Genomic DNA, 21,734 nt, shown 5'->3' with positions numbered 1-21,734 from the left:
TTTCATGTACCAAACAGGAGACACAAACAAAGAAACCCTGAAAGGTACGGAAAATATAGACGGTTTTGGAAGCCAAATGTTCCCGAAGAACATGTTTAGCAAATACCAATTTGGCGGCGCAAAGGGATCGTCTGGTAACAATGAAGCCCTTACGGAAGGTAGGCTATGATTTTACTTTTGTAAACTAGTTAGCTTAGGTACTAACTAGAATTTTGTCTGTCACAGAAAAACTTTATTGCGCGCATCCCTGTTTCAAAAACCGGGATAAAAACTATCCTATGTCCTTTCCCGGGACTCAAACTATCTCTATGCCAAATTTCATCAAAATCAGTTCAGTGGTTTAGGCGTGAAAGCACCGACAGACAGAGTTACTTTCGCATTTTTAATATTAGTAGATATAGATACTATTGTAAAGTAACTACAACCCGATCGAGCTTTCGAGAGCGGCGATGTGACGTCACGGCCGCCAGGTGCTCAGTTAACTCGCCCGAGTAAACCCCTCCTGGTTTAGGGAACTAAGCTAAATATTATGAATGTTACGAGTGGGTTCACCATAATAGTCGAGCGGCGGGGATCGAACCCGCGTTTCGGATGTCGAGTCGGCCAGTCCGACCCCTTCACCGTTCGGCTATCGTGGCTTCAATTAGAAAGAGAGCAGCCCCCCTAGACAAGAGGCAAAACGTGATAAAGCCCGGTCTGTGAGCACGGTAGAATTTTGTCCAACGACCCCAAGCAACCCATCCTTATCGCTCGCGCGTAATTATGTTGCTGTCGCGTTCGCACACTCACTGTGGGCGCCCGTCGCACAGTCGCGACAGCAATATAATTACGCGCGAGCGATAAGGATGGGTAGCTTGGGGTCATTGGACAAAATTCTACGTGCTCGCAGACCAGACTATAGATAATATCGAAAGGCCTATGCTTCAACCGCACCAAAGCTTCAACCACAACAACGCGCGTGACCCATGACAGTCCACGCGACCTATCATTTCCCTATGATCGCCGGCGCCGGTGGTTGAAGCTTTAGCTCCAGCGTTTTTTTAGGGTTCCGTAGCCAAATGGCAAAAAACGGAACCCTTATATTGTATGGCTAGGCTCTATAACAAGTGGCACGTGACAGTTATAACATCGAAAGGCCTTACGCCCGTATTCACAAACGATGCTTGCTTATGTGAAATTGAATAGAGCTCTGTGATTGATTCTTGTGTCACCCTGTGCGTCTACGCGCACTGTGAGACCTCATAGTAATGTTGTTTGTGGACATTAGCTCCAGCGTTTTTTTACATCGCTCCGTGAACGGATTAGATTTTCGATTCGATCAAAAACTGGCACTTGTCTTGACCTACTGTTGTGGCTACAATTTAGAAATTAATATTTTCATTTGATTAACAGGAGATACACGATATGGAGCCCAAAAAGACGATATAGAAAACTATGACAACGCTGATAATGGAGATGAAAGAGGATCACCTGAAGTTAATGATGCCTTAACTGAAGGTATTAATAGGTCTTTAGTAGTTTTGTACCACGAATTAATAATGAATGCTCTGAATGAATGAATAAGTGATCACGAAAAGTCGAGTCAGACAAAAAGATAAAAAAACTAGTCGCCGCCCGCGACTTCGTACGCGTGGATCCCGTTTTACCCCTTATGGGTGAAATTTCGTAAGATCTCGTCTTAGTGAGCACACGTTCTAAAAGGAACCCCCATGCAAAAATTAAGACTCCTAGCACTTGTAGTTTCTGAGATTTCGTGATGAATGAGTGAGTCCTAGTCTGTAACTTTTCGCTTTTATAGATAACTAGCGGCCGCCCGCGACTTTGTACGCGTGGATCCCGTTTTACCCCCTTAGAGTAGGCGCACACTGTTGATTTTTAGTTGGCCGATAGTTGTGCCCGATTTTAAATTGTATGAGGAATCGGCCAAATCGAATCGGCGTAGTGTGCGCACTCCCATACATGCCCATTGCCCATACTGATCAACTGCCCGACTAAACTATCGGCCGACGAAAAATCAACGGTGTGCACGCAACGGTTAGGGGTGGAGTTTCGTAAAATCATTACTTAGCGGATGCCTACGTCATAACATCTACTACCTGCATGCCAAACAGCCCGATTGGTCCAGTGGTTTGGGCTGTGCGTGGCTGTGCGTTGATAGATCTATCAATCTATAGATCTATAGATAATTTTCATACAAAATAAAATTTATAAAACCAGATTTGTATGAAAATTAAAATAATTAGAATGATGATATCAATTTTCTGACTTCACTATACCATTTATATGCATATGTTAACATGGGCTAGTGTCGGCTCATATACCCATTTACCTAACACCCTGTATATTTAATTAATTAATGCCATTTAACAAACAGGAGAGGCGCCAAACAAAGAAGGCGGTAATATGATAAAGGGAAATTTTTTCAATAAAATGTTTAAAGAGAACATGTTCAGTAAACAGAAATTTGGAAAACCAAAAGGAAAATCTCAAGCCAGAGAAGATCTTACGGAAGGTAACTCGTACTTAAGTACTCAGAGTCAAAATACACTCGGCATCACATAAATCGCACCTCCCGCGACAGTAACTTTAAAGTTTTTCTTCTGACATAATCATGGACCATGGTGCCCCACCAATATTGGAATTATTTGAAAGCCTAATAAATATAAACTTAAAGAAAAACACTTTTTTTTATAGACAATTAACAGATACCATAAATGTGACTCGAAAAAAGCTTCACTTGGGGCTCACCTCTGGGACCAATTAAACCAATTTTTGACATTATAAAACCAAAATAATGATCTAAAGGTGCGTACGGATCGCGCGTACCCTGGTACGCGTACCAGGGTACGCACAGTTAGTTAGTTAGTTAGTTAGTTTTGCAGGGCAATCGAATACCGCACTTAGCCTCATGATAGGGCCATTGTGCGCGATTTGTGGTTTATCTTCCTACTCCAACCACCCCAGATCCCCCCAGAAGGCGAGCAGCCCGTCCAGGCTGCTGCAGGCTTCCTGTAGCGACGACGGTGATCGAAGAAATTGAGCCCGTTGTTCTTCCACGCTACTGCACTCCATGAGCACATGCTGCGGTGTTTCCTCCGCCTCCATGCACCCCCTGCACAGCGGGCTGTCTGTGACACCTATATTGTATAGGTGCTTGTTTAGCATACAGTGTCCGGTTATGACACTTAAGACCTTGCGGATGCTGTCCCTGTTCAGTNAACCGTGGCGATGAGAAATACCCTGTTACAATCTTACAGAAGGAGGAGCAAAAAGGAGGTCGAAAATGTTTATTTTAGTGTAACTACTAGGTCTTGGTTTTTGTGTTAATTATCGTTGTAATAAACGATAATAATCGCTAAACCTTATAAAATTGATCTTGTAGCTTCTTGTTATTTTCCAATGTAAAGAATAATCTGTTGATGAAAACCATAAAATCAGATTTGAGTTTATCGCCAACAGACAAATAAATGGGACGTGTTGTATACCTACATTTTAATGATAAATATAAACTCACAGCAGCCAACAGTCCGAACTGGTTGAATTTCAATTCTCCACGAATGCTGAGCAGTGGTTTGGCAGCGTTGAAGATGGAGTCTTCGTAGCCCCAGAGGAATCTGAAGACAATGGCATAACAATAAATAAAATAGGTACCGGCAAGCGCAGCATAGAATATCCACCTACAAGGTCAACAGACGACCTCATAAAGGTAGCAGAAAGGTAACCGGCCAATCAAGAAATCATGGGGAGGCCAAATTAATGTGGTCATCGTAAAAGGTGACTGGGACAAATATTCGAACATCAGGCCTCCCTAACCCGTCTGGCCAGCGTGGGGAGTGTAGGACAAATCCTCCATTTGCCTCTGGTAAATTAGAGAGGGTCGTGCTCCGTCCGGCAGTGGGGTCTATCTAATTGACCTGATGATGATGATACAATCTTATAGCTTATACTTCAGACAGAGGAAATAGGGTATTTACTACTAGGTACTTATTGAAGTCTAAGATAGCGGTAGCGTGGCATAGACGAGGCCTGTATCTTTGTTGGAGGCCCCTTTAACATTCGCGTGGGGTGCCTAACGGCCCCTATGAATCTCTATGCCCCTCAGTGCCGGAAAATTGTCTTTGTCCGGCATTGAGGGCCCCTATGGCCTGGGGCCTTGTATCATGGATAAGGCTGATACGGCAGCAGCTACGCCTCCTCATGCAGACGAAGTTATGGGACAAAGATTTTTCTGTTCGGTTTGGTTGGTGATAGGGCTTGTTCTAAGTCCGCCTGGCTAGCTACCACCATCTTACTTAAGTATGTTAACAGCATTGTTGTGTTCCGGTAGAAGAGGTAAGATAGTTCCTCCGTGGTTGAGTATTCCGGGTGAAACTCGCTTCCACCTTCGGCTTGATCATCACTTACCGTGAGATACAGACCAAGAGCTTCCTCGTTGTGGTTAAAAAAAAGATAGTGTAATATATCAATACATACTTACNCCTGAACAACTTGAATTCATGGTGCTCTAGAAACGGCATGTGCTTAAACGTCGATAAGTGCTTTGTTGTTAGGTTTACCAGGAAGAAGAAGCTAACCCCCTCTGCATATTTCCTCAATGGGAATCAGCTGTCGGAAGTGGAGCATGCGCGTGACCTAGGTGTTATTCTCGATAACAAATTACGCTTCCATAAGCACATAGAGAATATTGTGAATGCGAGTTTCAGGATGCTTGGTTTTGTCCTGAGAAATTGCAAAGAATTTAGAAATCCATCCACAAAAATAGCTATTTATTCAGCCCTGGTACGAAGTAAGCTAGAATACTGTAGCATCGTATGGAACCCCTACTATGACGTGTATCGGAAAAATATAGAAAGAGTTCAAAAGCGCTTCCTTTGGCATTTATCATACAGCTGTAACATGGCTAAAAAGCTCCCAAGCTACTCCGACAGGTTAAAGCATTTTAAGCTTCAGTCTTTGGAAGATCGAAGAAATCTGATGGATCACTTGTTTCTCCATAAGCTGGTTAATGGTGTCCTTGATGCGCCTAACCTTCTGTCGCAGATCAATATTCGTGCTCCCTCGCGTGGTATTCGTCTAGCTTCTTACATGCCCTTCGTTCAGAGAAATTCATCTTCGCGTCAGGGACTCCAGGCACCACTTAATAGGCTAGTGACTAATTATAATAAAGTACACAAACATGTCACAAACAACATGGGTTCGCTCAGTGACTCATCAAGCGAACTGATTAATGTGGATATATTTTCAAGCAATAAGTATATCAAAATTCCGTAAAGGACTAATTTTGCTGCCCTGATTGTCTTTTCTAATTTATATATTTAACGCACTATAGTATGATCATAATTTAATTTCATAAAAGTATTTTTTTTTTTGCAAAATTATTGTAAAATTACTAATTTATTGTTATTTAACTTATTTCAATTTAAAATTTACTAATGTTCTGTGCTACGTTAATTCAATTTATTTTGTGTAACGCCTATAATTAAGATAGCACTTAACCTATTATATAAGCATGTATAATATTGTCTAAAATGGTGTATGTCTTGTTGGTGTTAATAAATAAATAAATAAATAAATACCTGTGTAGAGGGAGTTGCACAAATGCTTCAGGATGGTTGGCAAAAGGCAGCATTGTTATAACTGGAAACTGTGTTATAGGGTTGAAGTTCGCTTCCACCACCTTTGACAGTCCCTGCGAAGTCAAAGTCAAGTTTTTATTCAGTACTTGGGCCCTTTCCAGGGCGCTTATACACGTCCCCAAATATAGCTTGCCCTACCACCACTTCGGGACAACATATGGGCTGCAGGCAGAGAAGAAGTGGCGGAAGGAACTGCTGTATAGCCAGGATCTACAGTTTGTTCCAATGAAATCCAATAAAAAAGTCATCCCAGGGGACAACTATCTGTCTTAAACCAACAATTTTTATTTATTTTATTCTTAACTAGATCCTGGCTATACAGGAGTTGCAGCGGTGGGATCGAGAGGTAGAATTTGGTTCTCGAATGGTGGCAAAGTGACCATGCTAGATTAATGATTAGGTGAACGTAATATTAGGTAAGCGCCTGGATGCGGTCAGCGCAGGACCGGTCGTTGAGGAAATTCTTGTGGAAGCCCTTGTTGAAAAGGAAAGATAGGCGACTTATTCCCGTTTTCACCACCAATCCCTTACTTTTAAATGACCCCTATACTAACACATAACAGGATTTTTGTGTTCATAGGGGTCACTTAAAAATAAGGGATTGATGGTGAAAACGGGCGTGAGTCTCTTGACTTCTTCTTAGTACTGGCCTTTTTATTGTACCGAAGCAGTGGTGGGTTAACCATGGGCTAAACTAACCGGCTAATCTGGAAAATTTTGGGACACTGTAGTCGACGCGACATTCTGTGGCTGAAATGTGATGATGAAGATGGACGTCCTTTGACGTGATACTGACCATTAAAGGCATGTTAGGCACTGAGATCTGATCGAAGACAGGTCCCCTTGACCGGTTGGGGAGGAACCTGAAGTCATTCATTTCTTGGAAGGTCAGCTGCTCTCCCTTGAAGGCTACGTTCACTCGCTCCACCTGCTGCCTGGAACAAAGTTAAAAAAGGGAGGTTAGAATTAGGGATGTTATGGATATGTAGTTTCGGTTATGGATACGGTTACGGATATAGGAATAATATTATACCGGTTTCGGTTACGGTTACGGATATTTTTTATTTCGGATATCCGAAAGTTTCGGTTACGGTTACGGTTATCTGTGCTTTAGAATGCAATTTGCAATAGTTGTCCAACACGGTTCATTCATGGCCGCACACTTTACATCGAATAAAAAGTAATAAAAAAATAAAAATTGATACTAGATGGCATTATAAAGGTAAATCAGGTTCCTTTACACATAATGCTATACAAAAACAATTTAAACTGCCTACATCCGAAACTATCCGAAATTTTTGAATCGTTGCATTAGAAATTCACACAAACAAAATAATCAAAATAAAAACAAAGTGTGTGTCATACCACAGAATAATAAAGTTCTACGGTCATACGTACAGCATTACTACATAAGCAGTGACGTGCGATTGAATATATTCTTAAAGTTAGAATATGCTCATTATCCACTGCGGTATCAGTACTCAACGTTTGAATAATCTTTAGCAATACGCAAGCAATGTAAACTGTTTACACTATAATGTCGCTGCAGTCATCATTGATGTCGCGAGCAATGTGTTCTGTTTTTGGGCATATTGCTGCGACGCTGGCCCCGCCCCCTTTTCATATTTGCCTTTAGTTTCTGTAATCTGTGATTCCATCCCAGTTTTCGTTGTCCCGTTTAAACCTCGTAAGCTAAACATGCTTGTGTTAAGTAGATTCACAGAACTGTCTACGGAACTGATAAACTATGCATATAATAAGTTATTTACATAATTGTCAACAGTCTGTTTACACTGTATACAATTTAATGACTACGTGCATCAATACGTAGACTTATTGTGGCTAGTTCGATGCAGGGTGCTGATAGGTTATCAAACATATTGGCCGTGCATGTAATGACGTTTATTTACCTAACTTTATATAATTCATTCATTGACGATGGTTGAGGGTTTCACCCAAGTGATCTAATTGAAGTGCGTAAGTATTGAAGTAATTCGTAAACATCCTTGGACATTGTACACCACGCCATTATTACGCGAACTGCTGCTATGTTCTTCTGATTAATTTCGTTGCGGGTCCAATGATAGTGTAACTTTCGCGGGACAAACTTGACGTTCACTGGTTGGGTTATTGGCGGTCAAGCTGTAGATCCTGGCTACACAGGAGTTGCAGCGGCGGGAACGAGAGATGGGAATAGTTTTGGTCCCAAACTAAGCTACTCGTTATGCCTTGTAGCTAAGCTTGTTTCGGCTTTTACTAGTCTAGCGCATACAACCCGCCGGAATGCGACTCTCCCATGCACTCACCTGCACACCTCCCCGCGTTCGTCCCGTCCGTACCAGAGCGTCGATGTGACGTCACAGTTACCAGGTACGCAGTAATTCAAGCAGGTTGTAGCTAAGTCAGTGCCTGAGGATATGTGAGCGGCACGGGAGATTGTATTTGTGACGTCAAACGATAGTGAGAATTCAGATGTGCTTCAGAATATGCTCTGTCACGTCATATCACCCCTCTCATGCCGCTCCTATCTTCTTATTCGTTACGCTCTTGGCAGAGCGGTCGTAGTCACGTTGAGGCGTTGTTCACATTGGTTGTAGAGGCGGATTAGCGGATACAACTCCCGCCATCACTCTCTATTGGCAGACTGTCTGGTGCAGTCACATACGCCGTCTTCCACTGCTGATTTAACTTGGTTGGTCCAGCGCATTGGTGACCTGCCACGCGATCGGATTCCTTCGACTTTTCCTTGGACGACCAGTCTTTCTATGGAGTTTTCATCCCGCTTTGAGACATGTCCGAAGTATTGCAGTATGCGCGACTCGTATACATCAGGCACTAACTCAATTATTCGCTAGACTTGTAGCTATGTAGGTTCCAGCAGAGTAGTATAGGACCACCCCTCTTCCCCTGGATGTCCTAAGTAGGGACAAATATGCGAACATCAGGCCTCCCCAACCCGTCTGGCCAGCGTGGGGAGTGTAGGACAAATCCTCCATTTGCCTCTGGTAGATTAGAGGGTCGTTCTCCTGCAGTGGAGACTAAATGACCTGATGATTATGATAGCATACCGATAACATACGGGCGAATACGCAGACCGAAGCTAAGTAAATATTATAGTATCGACGAAATTAAAGAAAGAAAAAAAGAAACATTTATTGCCATGGACATCACAGAAGACAAAAGATGTAAATAATAGAAAAAAAAAGTAAATAAGACATAGGTGACATAAAACATACAATGAAAGTGAAAGTAAACTGAGCAGTGCCGCCCTGTCGCACAGCGATGTCCATCGCAATGGGACCCCACTCAGCATATGCCGTGGCCCCCGGTGAGGGAGGCCACGACGCTGGTTTTCAGTGTGCCCCATGCCGAGTGGGAGTCACGGACACTAACCTATACTGCATAAAATATACATACATAAATAATAATAATAATAGTGCGCTAATAACTATTAACTATGTGCCTATTTTTCTATGACCATGAAGTCTTAAATGCATCTGTCAACAAAGGTAATTTGGAAAACACGTTTAGGTATTTGTACAATTATGTAGGTAACGGCAACCATTGTCAAAACTTGTGAATTATCGCTAGTGGGAATTTTATTATTGCCTATCTGTGCTCGGAGTTTCCCTGCGTGATCGAATCAGAAATGAGGAGATCCGTAGGAGAACCAGAGTGACTGACATAGCCCGCAGAATCGCTAAAATCAAGTGGCAGTGGGCGGGGCACATAGCTCGAAGAGCTGATGGCCGCTGGGGCAGGAAAGTTCTTGAGTGGCGACCACGAGCTGGAAGACGTAGCGTGGGCAGGCCTCCCACTAGGTGGACCGACGATCTGGTGAAAGTCGCGGGAGGTGCCTGGATGCGAGCGGCGCAGGACCGGTCTTTGTGGAAATCCTTGGGGGAGGAGTTTGTCCAGCAGTGGACGTCGATTATCTAGTATCACGGTAGTGTGGTGTGGTGCCCTGCCAAGGCGAGCAAACAAAACATTTTTTTCTGGAATAATTTTGTATGGTGCCTTGATTGAAGTTCCGCGTGACGTCACATCGTGCTACATTCAACCACGCCTTGAGGTCATGGGATTTTTATTAGTTTGAAAAAGTGAAAGCGTCGAGTATTTTTTGATAAGTTAACTGACGGACTAACTAATTCAAACTCTTGCTTTTTAGCCCAAGAAACAATCCTATTGTTTTAAGTTCACATTCTGGATCTTATCTTATATTTCAAAACCCCGACTTGAAATGTCTTTAGACACGTGGTCAAACATGACACCAAGTGAGGTCAAGGGCAAAAGATAAATATGCTAGCGACCGCACGCAGATTTTTAAAACAATTTAATTAAATTGCCTATTTAATTATTATGTAAGAAATTACATAATTACATTAAGAGTTTTTTGATCCGCAGTTAAAACATCTAAAGGTCAGACTTTGTTATGTGGTTAAAATATTATGAAAATAAATTCTATACTATTCTATACTAATATTATATGCGGAAGTAACTCTGTCTGTCTGTCTATCTTGCTTTCACGCCTAAACCACTGAACCGATTTTGATGTTTGGCATAGAGAGAGTTTGAGTCCCGGAAAAGGACATAGGAACTTTAGGAACTATCCTATGTCCTCACCTGACCGGGATAAAAACTATTTTATCCCGGTTTTTGAAACAGGGACGCGCGCGATAAATTTTTCTGTGACAGACAAAATTTCAAGCAAGCGATGGCGCGGGCGGAAATCTATTAAATAATAAACTCAACTGAAAAAATTGTTAAACATTGAAACAAGTTGAAAAACAGGGCCTTATTGCAAAAATTTAAATGTGCTTTGGACACTGTTTTAAAATATCACTTTTAACTACCCGATCAAAGTTAACTGCGCACCTGGCTGACGTGACGTCACATCAACGCTCTGGTACAGGGCGAAAGCGGGAAGGTGTGCGGGTGAGTGCGAGGGAGAGGCGCATTCCAGCGAGGTCCGCAGTTAACTTGATCGGATTGTAAAAATCAATTTAAACATTTTTGTAATAAGGCTCATATTTTTTCAAAGAATGATCATGGTTGACAGTGATCTTAAAATCGATTTTTCAATCTTACTAGTCTTACTTCTTACTAATATTATAAATGTGAAAGTTTGGATGTCAGGATGTTTGTTACTCTTTCACGCAAAAACTACTGAACAGATTTTGATGAAACTTTACAGTATTATTGTTTATAACCCAGAATAACATATAGGCTATAATTTATGACAATCTGTGACTTATTAAATTTCACGCGGGTGAAGCCGCGGGCAAAAGCTAGTTAACTAAAAAAAATGCTTTTAAAGTATAATAAAAATACCTAAAAGTGTAAAAGACCTATTTTAAAGCCTACTTGCACAAATAAAACAAGTTTCATGATTTTTTTAGGCGGATAACGTGAATCAAAGTGGTTTCAGACCCAACATTCGACGAATTCAAAAATTTACATTGAATTGATAGTGTAAGATTATTTAAAATTGTAAATTGAAATAAATAATGTATGAGTAGTGTGGCGGTGTTTACTTATTTAGAAGTAATTCCAAGAAATAATATTTATATTTATACAATTTGTGACAGTAATCTGGCACTATCTACCTATGTAAATGCTTATTTTTTGTTTGTTGTTGTTTTCGCACCAAATAAGCATACATATATTGTGTGGAGGCACTTTTCACGGCACTTATATTTACACGTTCTAAATATAGCTTGCTCTACCACAACTTCCGGATAACATCGGCTACTACAATCTATACTTCTATACTTAATATTATAAAGCTGAAGAGTTTGTTTGTTTGTTTACTTGAACGCGCTAATCTCAGGAACTACTGGTCCGATTTGAAAAATTCTTTCAGTGTTAGAAAGCCCATTTATCAAGGAAGGCTATCGATAGGCTATATACCATCACGCTACGAGTAATAGACGCAGAGCCACAATGAAAAATGTTGCAAAAACGGGGTTACACGCGTATGAAGTCGCGGGCACAGCTAGTAATAGGTACATAGATTGGTACCAAGAAGATAAATATGCGATGTGCAAAATGAGAGCTAGGCAAGTAAAGTCCATGCACTCTTGACATCATCATTTCAGCCACAGAACGTCTAAGTACTACTGAACATAGGACTTCCCAATAAATTCCAGGTTGGCCGGTTGATAGCCTTTATCCAGCGTCTTCATGCAACCTATATTTCAGACCTTTTTTTTTCATAAAGAGTATAATTTATAATTTGAATTTATGAACAAGAACAAGGGAGATAGAAAACATAATACTCCTTTCTACAGCCGGTTAAAGGGTGGCCTTGTCAGCAATAAGTCGAAACAGATAATAGTATCAGCAAGCAGCTTCGATAAAGCTTTATTGGGGGATGTGTAGGGACACCATTGTTTTGTTTTTCATCGGACAAGAATATAAAAGCGAAAGGTCACTCACTCATCACGAAATCTCAGAAACTACAAGTGCTAGGAGTCTCAAATTTTGCATGGGGGTTCCTTTTAGAACGTAGCTGCTCACTAAGACGGGATTTTGCAAAATTCAACTCCTAAGGGGGTAAGACGGGGTCCACGCGTACGAGGTCGCGGGCGGCAGCTAGTAATAGTAATTCATAATTTCATACCACGGGACTATTCCCACCTCTCGTTCCCACCGCTGCAACTCCTGTGTAGCTAGGATCTACAGCTTGACCGCCAATAACCCAACCAGTGAAGGCCAAGTTTGTCCCGGGGGAAAGTTAAAATGTCATTGGACTTGCAACGACATTAATCACGACAGGAACTGGACTTGACTTGTTGCCTCTAGTATAACTTCTTTCAAAGAATAGGTCGAGTTTTCCCTGTCATCCTGTATATTAGATTAGCTGTGCCCGCGACTTCGTACGCGTGAAAATAGTTTGAATAATATTTCCCGTTTTTGTAACATTTTTTTTACTGCTCCGCCTCTATTGGCCGAAAGCCTTTTTCTATAAATGGGCTAAAATACAATAATTTTTTTTCAAATTGGACCAGTAGTTCCTGAGATAAACGCGTTCAAAAGCATCTTCAGCTTTATAATATTAGTATAGATTTGGCTGTTTGTCTCTAAGAAGATATTAATAAAGACTTCTTTCGTCCCTTGAAGATTACCAAGTACTAAAATGTCAAATTGTATAGTAAATGTCTCGCCATAACTTATGGTGTCCCCACACCTAGTGTAATGAAAGATACCAAAATTAGATAGTTTATTTTATGGGCCCCATAAACGATGGTGGTGGTCATATCGTAGGCGATAACGTAAGCATTTATGTATATCAACACGTTTGTATGTTGCAATTTATTAACTACTTAGGGCTTGTTCCCAGAGAACCTTAACTTTGAACTCCTCCAATGTACTACTGATTAATTTCGTTGCGGGTTTAATGACAGTTTAACTTTCCCCCATGTTGATTTTAATTGCCATATTTGCATAGCCCGACGGATTAGCAAGCTGAAGTGGCAATGGGCAGGGCACATAGTACGCAGAACCGACTGCCGATGGGGTAGCAAGGTTCTGGAGTGGAGGCCACGTACTGGATAACGCAGCGTAAGACGTCCATTCACAATGTGAATCGACGGCCTCATAAAGGTAGCAGGAAGGCGCTGGATGCAGGCCGCTACCAACCGGCATTTGTGGAAATCATTGGGGGAGACCTATGTTCAGCAGTGGACGTCCTATGGCTGAAATGATGATGATTCTACTCACGAGTAGACGTAGGGCCCAGCGTCCTCCACGTGGAAGGTATCATCATATCCATCTCTGACGTCCCTCCAGTTGGTGTAGTTGAAGACGTGCACCTTCATCAGAGGCTGGACGTTCGGCCGCTGCCACACTTTGTAGGCTAGGGAGTTGTTGCGGATCACCATATTCTGGAAAAAATATAGATTTTACAACCTTGAACTGCTGCTTGATAGCTTTTTCGGGACAAACTTGACCTTGGTTGGGTGTTTTTGGCGGTCAAGCTGTAGATCCTGGCTACACAGGACGAGTCGCAGTGGTGGGCGAAAGACTTGACCTTCACTGGTTGGGTTATTGGCGGTCAAGCTGTAGATCCTGGCTACACAGGAGTTGCAGTGGTGGGAACAAGAGGTAGGATTAGTTCTTTTTCTTCGTCCCACCGCTGCAACTTAAGTGTAGGCAGGATTTAAAACTTTCTGTCATTAGAACCTAAAGTCAAGTTTATCCCAGAAGATTGTTAGAGGGAGGGGGGTTGGAAAAGACAAGATTTAAAGCTAACGATCCGGCTCTTTTAGCGAAGTAGGAATCGTATCGGTTAGAATGTGAGGTAGTAAAATATAGTCTACCTGCCAGTAAGCACCATCATCATCCTCAGGACATTTATTTTGTCTCTACTGCAGGAGTACGAAACTCTATAATTTACCAGACGCAAAAAGAGGATTTGGGCTACACTTCCCACGCTGGCCAGACGGGTTGGGGTACATAGATCGTTTCATCCACGAAGACGCGCCCCACCATTCTTCCGCTAATGTTTGAGTGTTATCGGTACACGCTAAATCATCCATGAGTGCACACGCACACTACAATAATGACGCTCGGATTGCTCGGATCAAACTCCCCGCACCCCGCGCGACCGAGACCAAACATTGGTGGGGCGCGTCTTCGTGGATGAAACGATTCATACTAAGCAGTATAGTTAATATTAGTAGTTAGTAAACAACTTACTGACAATATGGCGTCGTTGATTGTGTTTGTGAAGCAGAAGAACACTGTCCCTATCATGCTGAGCACGAACGTTGCTGATAACAGCACCAGCACTGAAACAAAACAAATTTTACATTACTTATTTATCTAAAGGCACAACAACATATACAATCTATACTTCTAAGTCTGTCTGTCTGCCTTGCTTTCACGCCTAAACCACTGAAACCATTTTGATGAACTTTGGCATAGAGATAGTGTGAGTCCCGGGAAATGACAGGATAGTTTTCATTCTGGTTTTTGAAACAGGGACGCGCGCGGTAATGTTTTTCTGTGAAAGAGAAAATTCCACGCGGGCGAAGCCGCGGGCGGAAAGATAGTATTCCTATAAATATTGCTATGCTTACAATCTGATCGAGTTAACTGCGCACCTCGCTGGAATGCGTTTCTACCTCGCACTCACCCGCACACCTCCCCGCATTCGCCCCGTCTGGACCAAAACGTCGATGTTACGTCACGGTAACCAGATGCGCAGTTAACTTGACCGGGCTGTTTTTATGTTTAGGCTAAGTTTAAAATGTACTACTCTGTAATGGCGCTACGCCTAAGTCATGTTAGTTCCAATTTTAAATCCTAGATGGCGTTATCCCGAGTTGACTCGCGGTATAAGTTTTTCCGGGTTTTGAAAAAGATGTTTTGCACAGTTTAGCAACAAAAATACCAAAAATTGTTCACACTAGGTAGGTATACTCTTACAACTCCACTTTTCTTTTTATCTAGAGCTAGATATAACTAGCTTTTGCCTGCGACTTCACCCGCGTGAAAATTAGTTTGTCACGAATCGTCATAAATTATAGCCTATATTTAAGGTCATAATAATCAATAATACTGTAAAGTTTCATCAAAATCCGTTCAGTACTTTTTGCGTGAAAGAGTAAAAAACATCCAGACATCCACACAAACTTTCGCATTTATAATATCAGTAGGATTAACTCAACAAATAGACAGACATTAAGAATTATATCGCTTGCATGTTTATGAGCATTCTTCTTTAATAACATGTCGTGTAAAACTTCAACCAATTGATGGATCAACAAATGAATCCATTAAATACTTTAATCCCAGAATCTTTAATCAATAATTAAATTACGTTTACATAAAATCGATGTGTAACAATGGTCATTTTATGTAGTTACAATAGAATTTAAAAATAGGCCATTTAAATTATTGCCGCAATGCATAAATTACGTAATTGGGCAATTGTTTTCAATGATTGGAATTGTTGCTTGAGCTTTTATGATCAATTAAAGGATGGGCATAGCGCTACAATAGTAATTAAGATCTACACTCGGCATCAAATAAATCGCACCTCCCGCAACAAGCACTTCTCAAACGTATGCAATTATGCATCCCCGCATCCCACCAACATTGATTCCATTTGAAAGCCTAGTTCTAAGCTTCATTTCATTAAAGGAAAGGTTTTTACCCCAAAAATGTGTAGGTATTTAGAAGGATCCAGAGTCACTTCTTCAAAAAATAGGTAGTTACGCTTGAGCCAACTTTTATGGCTATAAAATTGTTAAGTTGGGATTAATCGCTATACATCTGTTAAAAAGGATACGTGTGATCATTATTTGGTTTTACAACCATAAAATTTGGTCTAATTGATCCCAGAGGTGAGCCCAAAGTGAGGTCTATTTTCAAGTCACATTTATTAAGAAATGAAATGTGTTTTTCTTTAAGGGTATTATTTATTGCGCTTTCAAATAACACCAATATTGTTGACACCATGATTGTGTCAGAAGAAAATAATTAAAGTTCGCGTCGCGGAAGGTGCGGTTTATTTGATGTTGAGTGTATTTTCTTTCTATTGTAATATCATCATGGTCATTTAGTCTCCATTGCAGGAGCCCGACCCTCTAATTTACCAGAGGCAAATGGAGGATTTGGCCTACACTCCCCACTCTGGCCAGAGAGGTTGGGCAGTATAACCGTGCCGTTTAACCCATTTTATAATCGAGAAAGAAAGAAAAATATACAGGGTGGAATTTTATAATGCCACCTGGAAGGGAAAGTAGGTAGGCACAATACCTACTGTAGATAGATTTTTTTTCTCAAAGAAAAAATTGCTTTATTTTTTAAAAGAAAGAGAACTGCATTCAAAGATATTTAAAAAAATCTTAAATTAAACCCTATATCATAATTTTCTGTAAATAATTTAAATAAGTTAAGATTCCGTGGTTTTCCTTCAATTTGATTTATCAAGTTTGTTAGGGAGATTTCATCCTTTTAACCCTAATTATTGTTGAAATAAAAATACAGGATGTAATTTTTAACAGATTTTGGTTGGTTCGATTCCCGGCTGTGGCAAGCAAATTTTTGGAAATCTTCGAATGCAGTTCTATTTCTTATCAAAAATAAAGAAATGTTTTCTTTGAGTAATATTTTCTATCTACAGATTATTATGAGTAGGTACTTTCCCTCCAGGTGGCATTATATAATTCCACCCTGTATTTTTTAGTTCACCACGAGGAGTTAATAGGACTTAAAAAGAAGTACAATATTCAAAAGACTAAAAAAGAGGTTCTCAATATATTGTTATTCGACTGTTTGTTTATTTTACTTAATTGAAACGGCATAAAAACAATTTAATTAATTAAAATGTTGCAATTATTTTAGTATCTAGTTAGGTCAACTTTTAGGTCGCACTAGGTGACTAGAGTCGATATTTTAGCATAATAATTGATACTTCAAAGGTCAATAAAAGATAGCATTGTTACTACGCCCGATAATAACTTAAAAACAATTTTTGATTCAAAACAATATATCGTATGACATTTTACTATCAATTTGATTCATTAAAATAACTATTCTAGGTAACTATTCACAAACGTTACTATGAGATCTCACAATGCGCGTGGACGCACAGGGTGACACAATGAACCAATCACAGAGCTCTACTCAACGCGGTACGTTCCATTAGCTGCTTCACTTAAGCGTCAATGTGACGTCACGGCTGCCTAGTGCGCAGTTAACTCAATTGGGTTGTACATACTAACATTATTATTATTTATTCTGTATTGCCGCGGTATTTTGATCTGGAACAGTTCTGAACGCAGTTTTTCCATGGAAAATTATGCATACGTAGGGTTGCCAGGTCCTAAAACACAAAAGCCGGACTCTGTGCTTCATTTGTCCGGACATGTCACTTGGGGGTGCAATTAGTGTCATAGCTCACGAGTGAATTCTATCATCATCCCAACATCCTAATGCGTGCGCTTTCTTTCGACTTTCGCCTGGCGCGGCAACCATATAAAAAGCTTAACAAAAGCCGGACAGGCCGGACAAGACAATTTTTGGCCGGACACGACCGTAAAAAGCCAAACATGTCCGGCCAAAGCCGGACACCTGGCAACCCTATGCACACGTGTAATTAGGGTTCGTATTCAATTATCATGCGTGTTGTTATATAATTACCTGCATGTAATCGGAAATGAGGCTTGGTAAAGAATATTATAAGAATACCTAATAAATCTTGAAATTGATACTATTTTGGCACGACGGATTAGCAAGCTGAAGTGGCAATGGGCAGGGCATATAGTACGCAGAGCTGACGGCCGATGGGGCAGCAAGGTTCTGGAGTGGAAGCAATGACCGGAAAGCGTCCACCCACAAGGTGAACCGACGACCTCATAAAGGTAGCAGGAAGGCGCTGGATGCAGGCCGCTACCAACCGGGCGATATGGAAATCATTGGGGGAGACCTATGTTCAGCAGTGGACGTCCTGTGGCTGAAATGATGATGATAACGATGAATGAATACTATTTTGAGACATTTTATTAAAATCTCAAGAGTTTGATTGTTTGGTTGACCACGTTAATCTCGGACGAAATTAAAAATATTTTTGTGTTCTTAGACAGTCCATTTATCGAAGAAGGCTATGTAAGCATCACCCACAATTAAAAGAAGCGGAGCTTCAAAGAAAAATGTTGCAAAAACGAAAAAAAAAATATGAAAACTATTTTCAAGTGTACGAAGTCGCGGGCAAAGCTATTAGATTCTGAAATTTAAATAGTGACTGAGTTTCTTGCGCTGCTTCTTCTCAGCACTGGCCCATTATTGTCCCGAAGCAGTGGTAGGGTTAACAGGGACGTGTAAAAGTGCTTTTTATAAGGCAACTTGCATAAAAATGAATTTAATGAGTTTTTTTTAAAGAATAAAAAAAGGAGTCTAGCATAGCAATACAATGGTTGATGATGGTGGTAAGCCCCGTTTTTAAGACTATAAAAATAAACAAAACTTTAGGTTAAGGAAAATAGTAATAGTTAGCGTCGAATATGGAAATTAGAAATAAAATCTGATAGTTTGGAATATCCACCAATAATGGCACCACTTAACTATTATGGTTGATAAATTTATTATATTTTATTAAAGTTATGGATTAGGTTTATATTGAAAATTTTACCTATTGCCCATGAATTATACCCCAAGATGGGAAATAGGTAACATTGAAAGTACTATAATTATCCTTATTCGATTTGATGGTCTTTCAGGATGATTAATGCCCATTTTCACCATCAATCCCTCATTTCACCTTAGGGGTCACTTAAAAATTAGGGATCGATGGTGAAAACGGGCTCATGACTCTCTCCATTTGGGTGTCTAGAGTTCGATTCTCGTGTAGGGCACAAACATTGAAGACATACCTACTGTATAATTATAATTACCAGTTATTCGTTCGTTCGTTCGTCTCAGCCAAATGACGTCCAGTGCTGGACAAAGGCCTCCCCAAGGATTTTCCACAGCGACCGGTCCTGCATCCAGGCACCTCCCGCGACCTTCACTTAAGTCTAAATTGAGTAAATGATGTTGTGATAACAGTAAATTTAGTGACTCAAAATTTCAATAGATTCAACATCAGGTCATTCAGTCTCCAGTGCAGGAGCACGTCCCTCTAATTGACCAGAGGCAAATGGAGGATTTGTCCTACACTCCCCACGCTGGCCAGACGGGTTGGGGAGGCCTGATGTTCGCATATTTGTCCCTCAGTCGCTTACGACGTCCACGGGAAGAGTGGGAGAGATTCTATTCTACTCTGCCAAAACCACATAGCAAATAGCGAACAGTTTTTCTACATATACCTAATAGTTATAAGATCTAGCGCGGTACGGGAGGGGTGACTGATATATATATTATGACGTAACAGAGCATACGAATCTGAAGTCTCGCTGACGTTTGACGTTACAAAAACACCCTCCCGTGCCGTGCCAGGCACTGAGTCAATTAAGCGCTAGGTATTTGAAGATAAATTATGATGCTCAATTGTTTTGACAAAACTATTTTTCACAAATCACTGAGTCATCGTCGGTCATATATTTAAAAGCACATTAGCGTTTTTTAACTTCATAATTTTCCGCGGGAGGTGCCTGGATGCCGGCCGTCTTTGTGGAAACTGAGGCCTTTGTCCAGCAGTGGACGTCATTCGGCTGAAACGAACGAACGAATTAGCGTTTTTTAACTTCAAAATTTTCCTTGTCTGGCCATCAATTGTCAAGGTCAAGTGTAATGGATGTCCACAACAGTATAATAGGTTTTAATTGGCTAGTAGAGACTATAGTATAATTTGCGTATCAACAGGAACTTCATTCATTGTATATGTATGTATATGTACGTTTGCATTTTAGCCGACTGAAAAAAGGAGTTTCTCAATTCGGCAAAGTTTTTTATGTTTGTTTTCTGATCATTCCAAAACGCCTGGGTCGATTTGAAACAATCTTTTTTGTTTGGGGAATGAATGGAAAAAATAACATTTTCAGAATCCTTAAAAAAATTTGAAATATTGTCTTTTTCAACTTCAATAGTGGCTGAGTTTCTTGCGCTGCTTCTTCTCAGCACTGGCCCATTTATTGTCCCGAAGCAGTGGTAGGGTTAATACTGGGACGTGTAAAAGTGTTTTTTAAAAGCTTATTTGCAGAAATTTTCAAGATTCGTGAACCAATTTCGATGATGCTTTATTAGTCTGAAAGATAAAAACTCTTGAAATAGTTTTCTGAAAATTTCACAGTGTTAAGACTAGTAAATTTTTTCGTTCGTTTCAGCCGAAAGACGTCCACTGGTACCCAAGGATTTCCACAAAGACCGGTCCTGCGCCGCCCGCATCCAGGCACCTCCCGCGACCTTCGCCAGATCGTCGGTCCACCTAGTGGGAGCCGGTAGACTTAATAGATTTTTTATAATCATTACAATCCTACATTATTTCTGATGAACATAGGAGGTCCGAAGTTCCCCGGGTCAGCTAGTTTATTTATAAAAAGACCAGGTTTTAACTGGTTTTAATAATACAATTTAGTAGATAAACGGGGGTAGAAAATAATTTTAACAAATACAAAGTCGCGGCGAGCACATAATTTGTTAAACAATAAATTGTAGAAAACAAACTACTAGTAAGCAATAAAAATTAATTGTTTATTAACATTTACTGCCTTTTAAACGAAATCTTAAAGACTCTTTTTATTTTAATGTATGACTATGTACCTTCTCGTTAACTACTAAGTACGGCTTACATACCGTTGTAAAAACTGGTAGAGCAAGGGAGGTTTCTATAAATGCTATGTGTGAAGGAACTGCGTGCTGGTTCAGTTCGAGTAGGTACTAGTAATTTCTAAAGCATTACGGACCCCCTAAGGGGCCTTGAGCTGTGAGGGGTCTTTGCATACATAATATGGGGGGTCCCTGAGCTATACGAGTGTTCCAGCAACTTGGCCCACTTTTAGCTTGGTCCACGGGCCAAGTCGTCGGTTCCAATTTTTAATTTTTTTTTCAGGCAACAATAATAGGTTACAGAATAAACTGGATCTACCTGAAAATGTAATGTTTCCAGCTTCCATACTAAATGTATGCAAGCCACATACTCGTAATATTAGAAGTGTGAACTCTTATGGCCTATTTTTGAAAAGGCTTTATTTTAATCAAATGCCAAGATTTAAAATACTATACTATACTATATTTTAGTTTTGGATCTGATACAACTACAAGACAGGCTGTGCTGTGATTGAACTCACGAACCTCTGGCCTCTGGCCTCTGGCCTCTGGCCTCTGGCCTCTGGCATAGTAGTCCGGTACGTGAATTCGGCGAATTGTCTATATATGTATATAAAAGAAAGTCGTGTTAGTTACTCCACTTATAACTCAAGAACGGCTGAACCGATTTAGCTGAAAATTGTCAGGGAGGTAGTTTAGAGCCAGGAGAAGGACATAGGATACTTTTTATCCCGTTCGAAATTAAAAAAAAAGTCTGCTTATTTATTGCCATTAAGGCGGAACAAAGTTCGCCGGGTCAGCTAGTTTGTTATAAAAATCAAGTTGTTATGATGTGAAACAGTAATTTAGATAGAGCTGGGAAGAACCTGTTTAATCTCGGTT

At 40.5% G+C, this 21,734-nt stretch overlaps 1 protein-coding gene across 1 annotated transcript in view; it reads right to left on the bottom strand.

The window, feature by feature from the left end:
• Positions 1-21,421, bottom strand: part of LOC114350385 (lysosome membrane protein 2) — a 30,632-nt gene extending 9,211 nt beyond the window's left edge. The window contains exons 1-6 of the mRNA XM_028301160.1: positions 21,385-21,421; positions 14,337-14,428; positions 13,359-13,522; positions 6,433-6,571; positions 5,577-5,689; positions 3,515-3,614 (exon numbers count right to left, since the gene is read on the bottom strand). Coding sequence (XP_028156961.1) covers positions 3,515-3,614; positions 5,577-5,689; positions 6,433-6,571; positions 13,359-13,522; positions 14,337-14,428; positions 21,385-21,421 — 645 coding nt within the window. The remainder of the gene's footprint in view (positions 1-3,514; positions 3,615-5,576; positions 5,690-6,432; positions 6,572-13,358; positions 13,523-14,336; positions 14,429-21,384) is intronic.
• Positions 21,422-21,734: the final 313 nt, after the last annotated feature.

Source organism: Ostrinia furnacalis, unplaced genomic scaffold (assembly GCF_004193835.3).
Source record: "Ostrinia furnacalis isolate ACB-3 unplaced genomic scaffold, ASM419383v2 OfSCF0876, whole genome shotgun sequence".
In the NCBI taxonomy this organism is placed as follows: Eukaryota; Metazoa; Arthropoda; class Insecta; order Lepidoptera; family Crambidae; genus Ostrinia; species Ostrinia furnacalis.
This window is presented reverse-complemented; position numbering and strand designations above follow the sequence as displayed.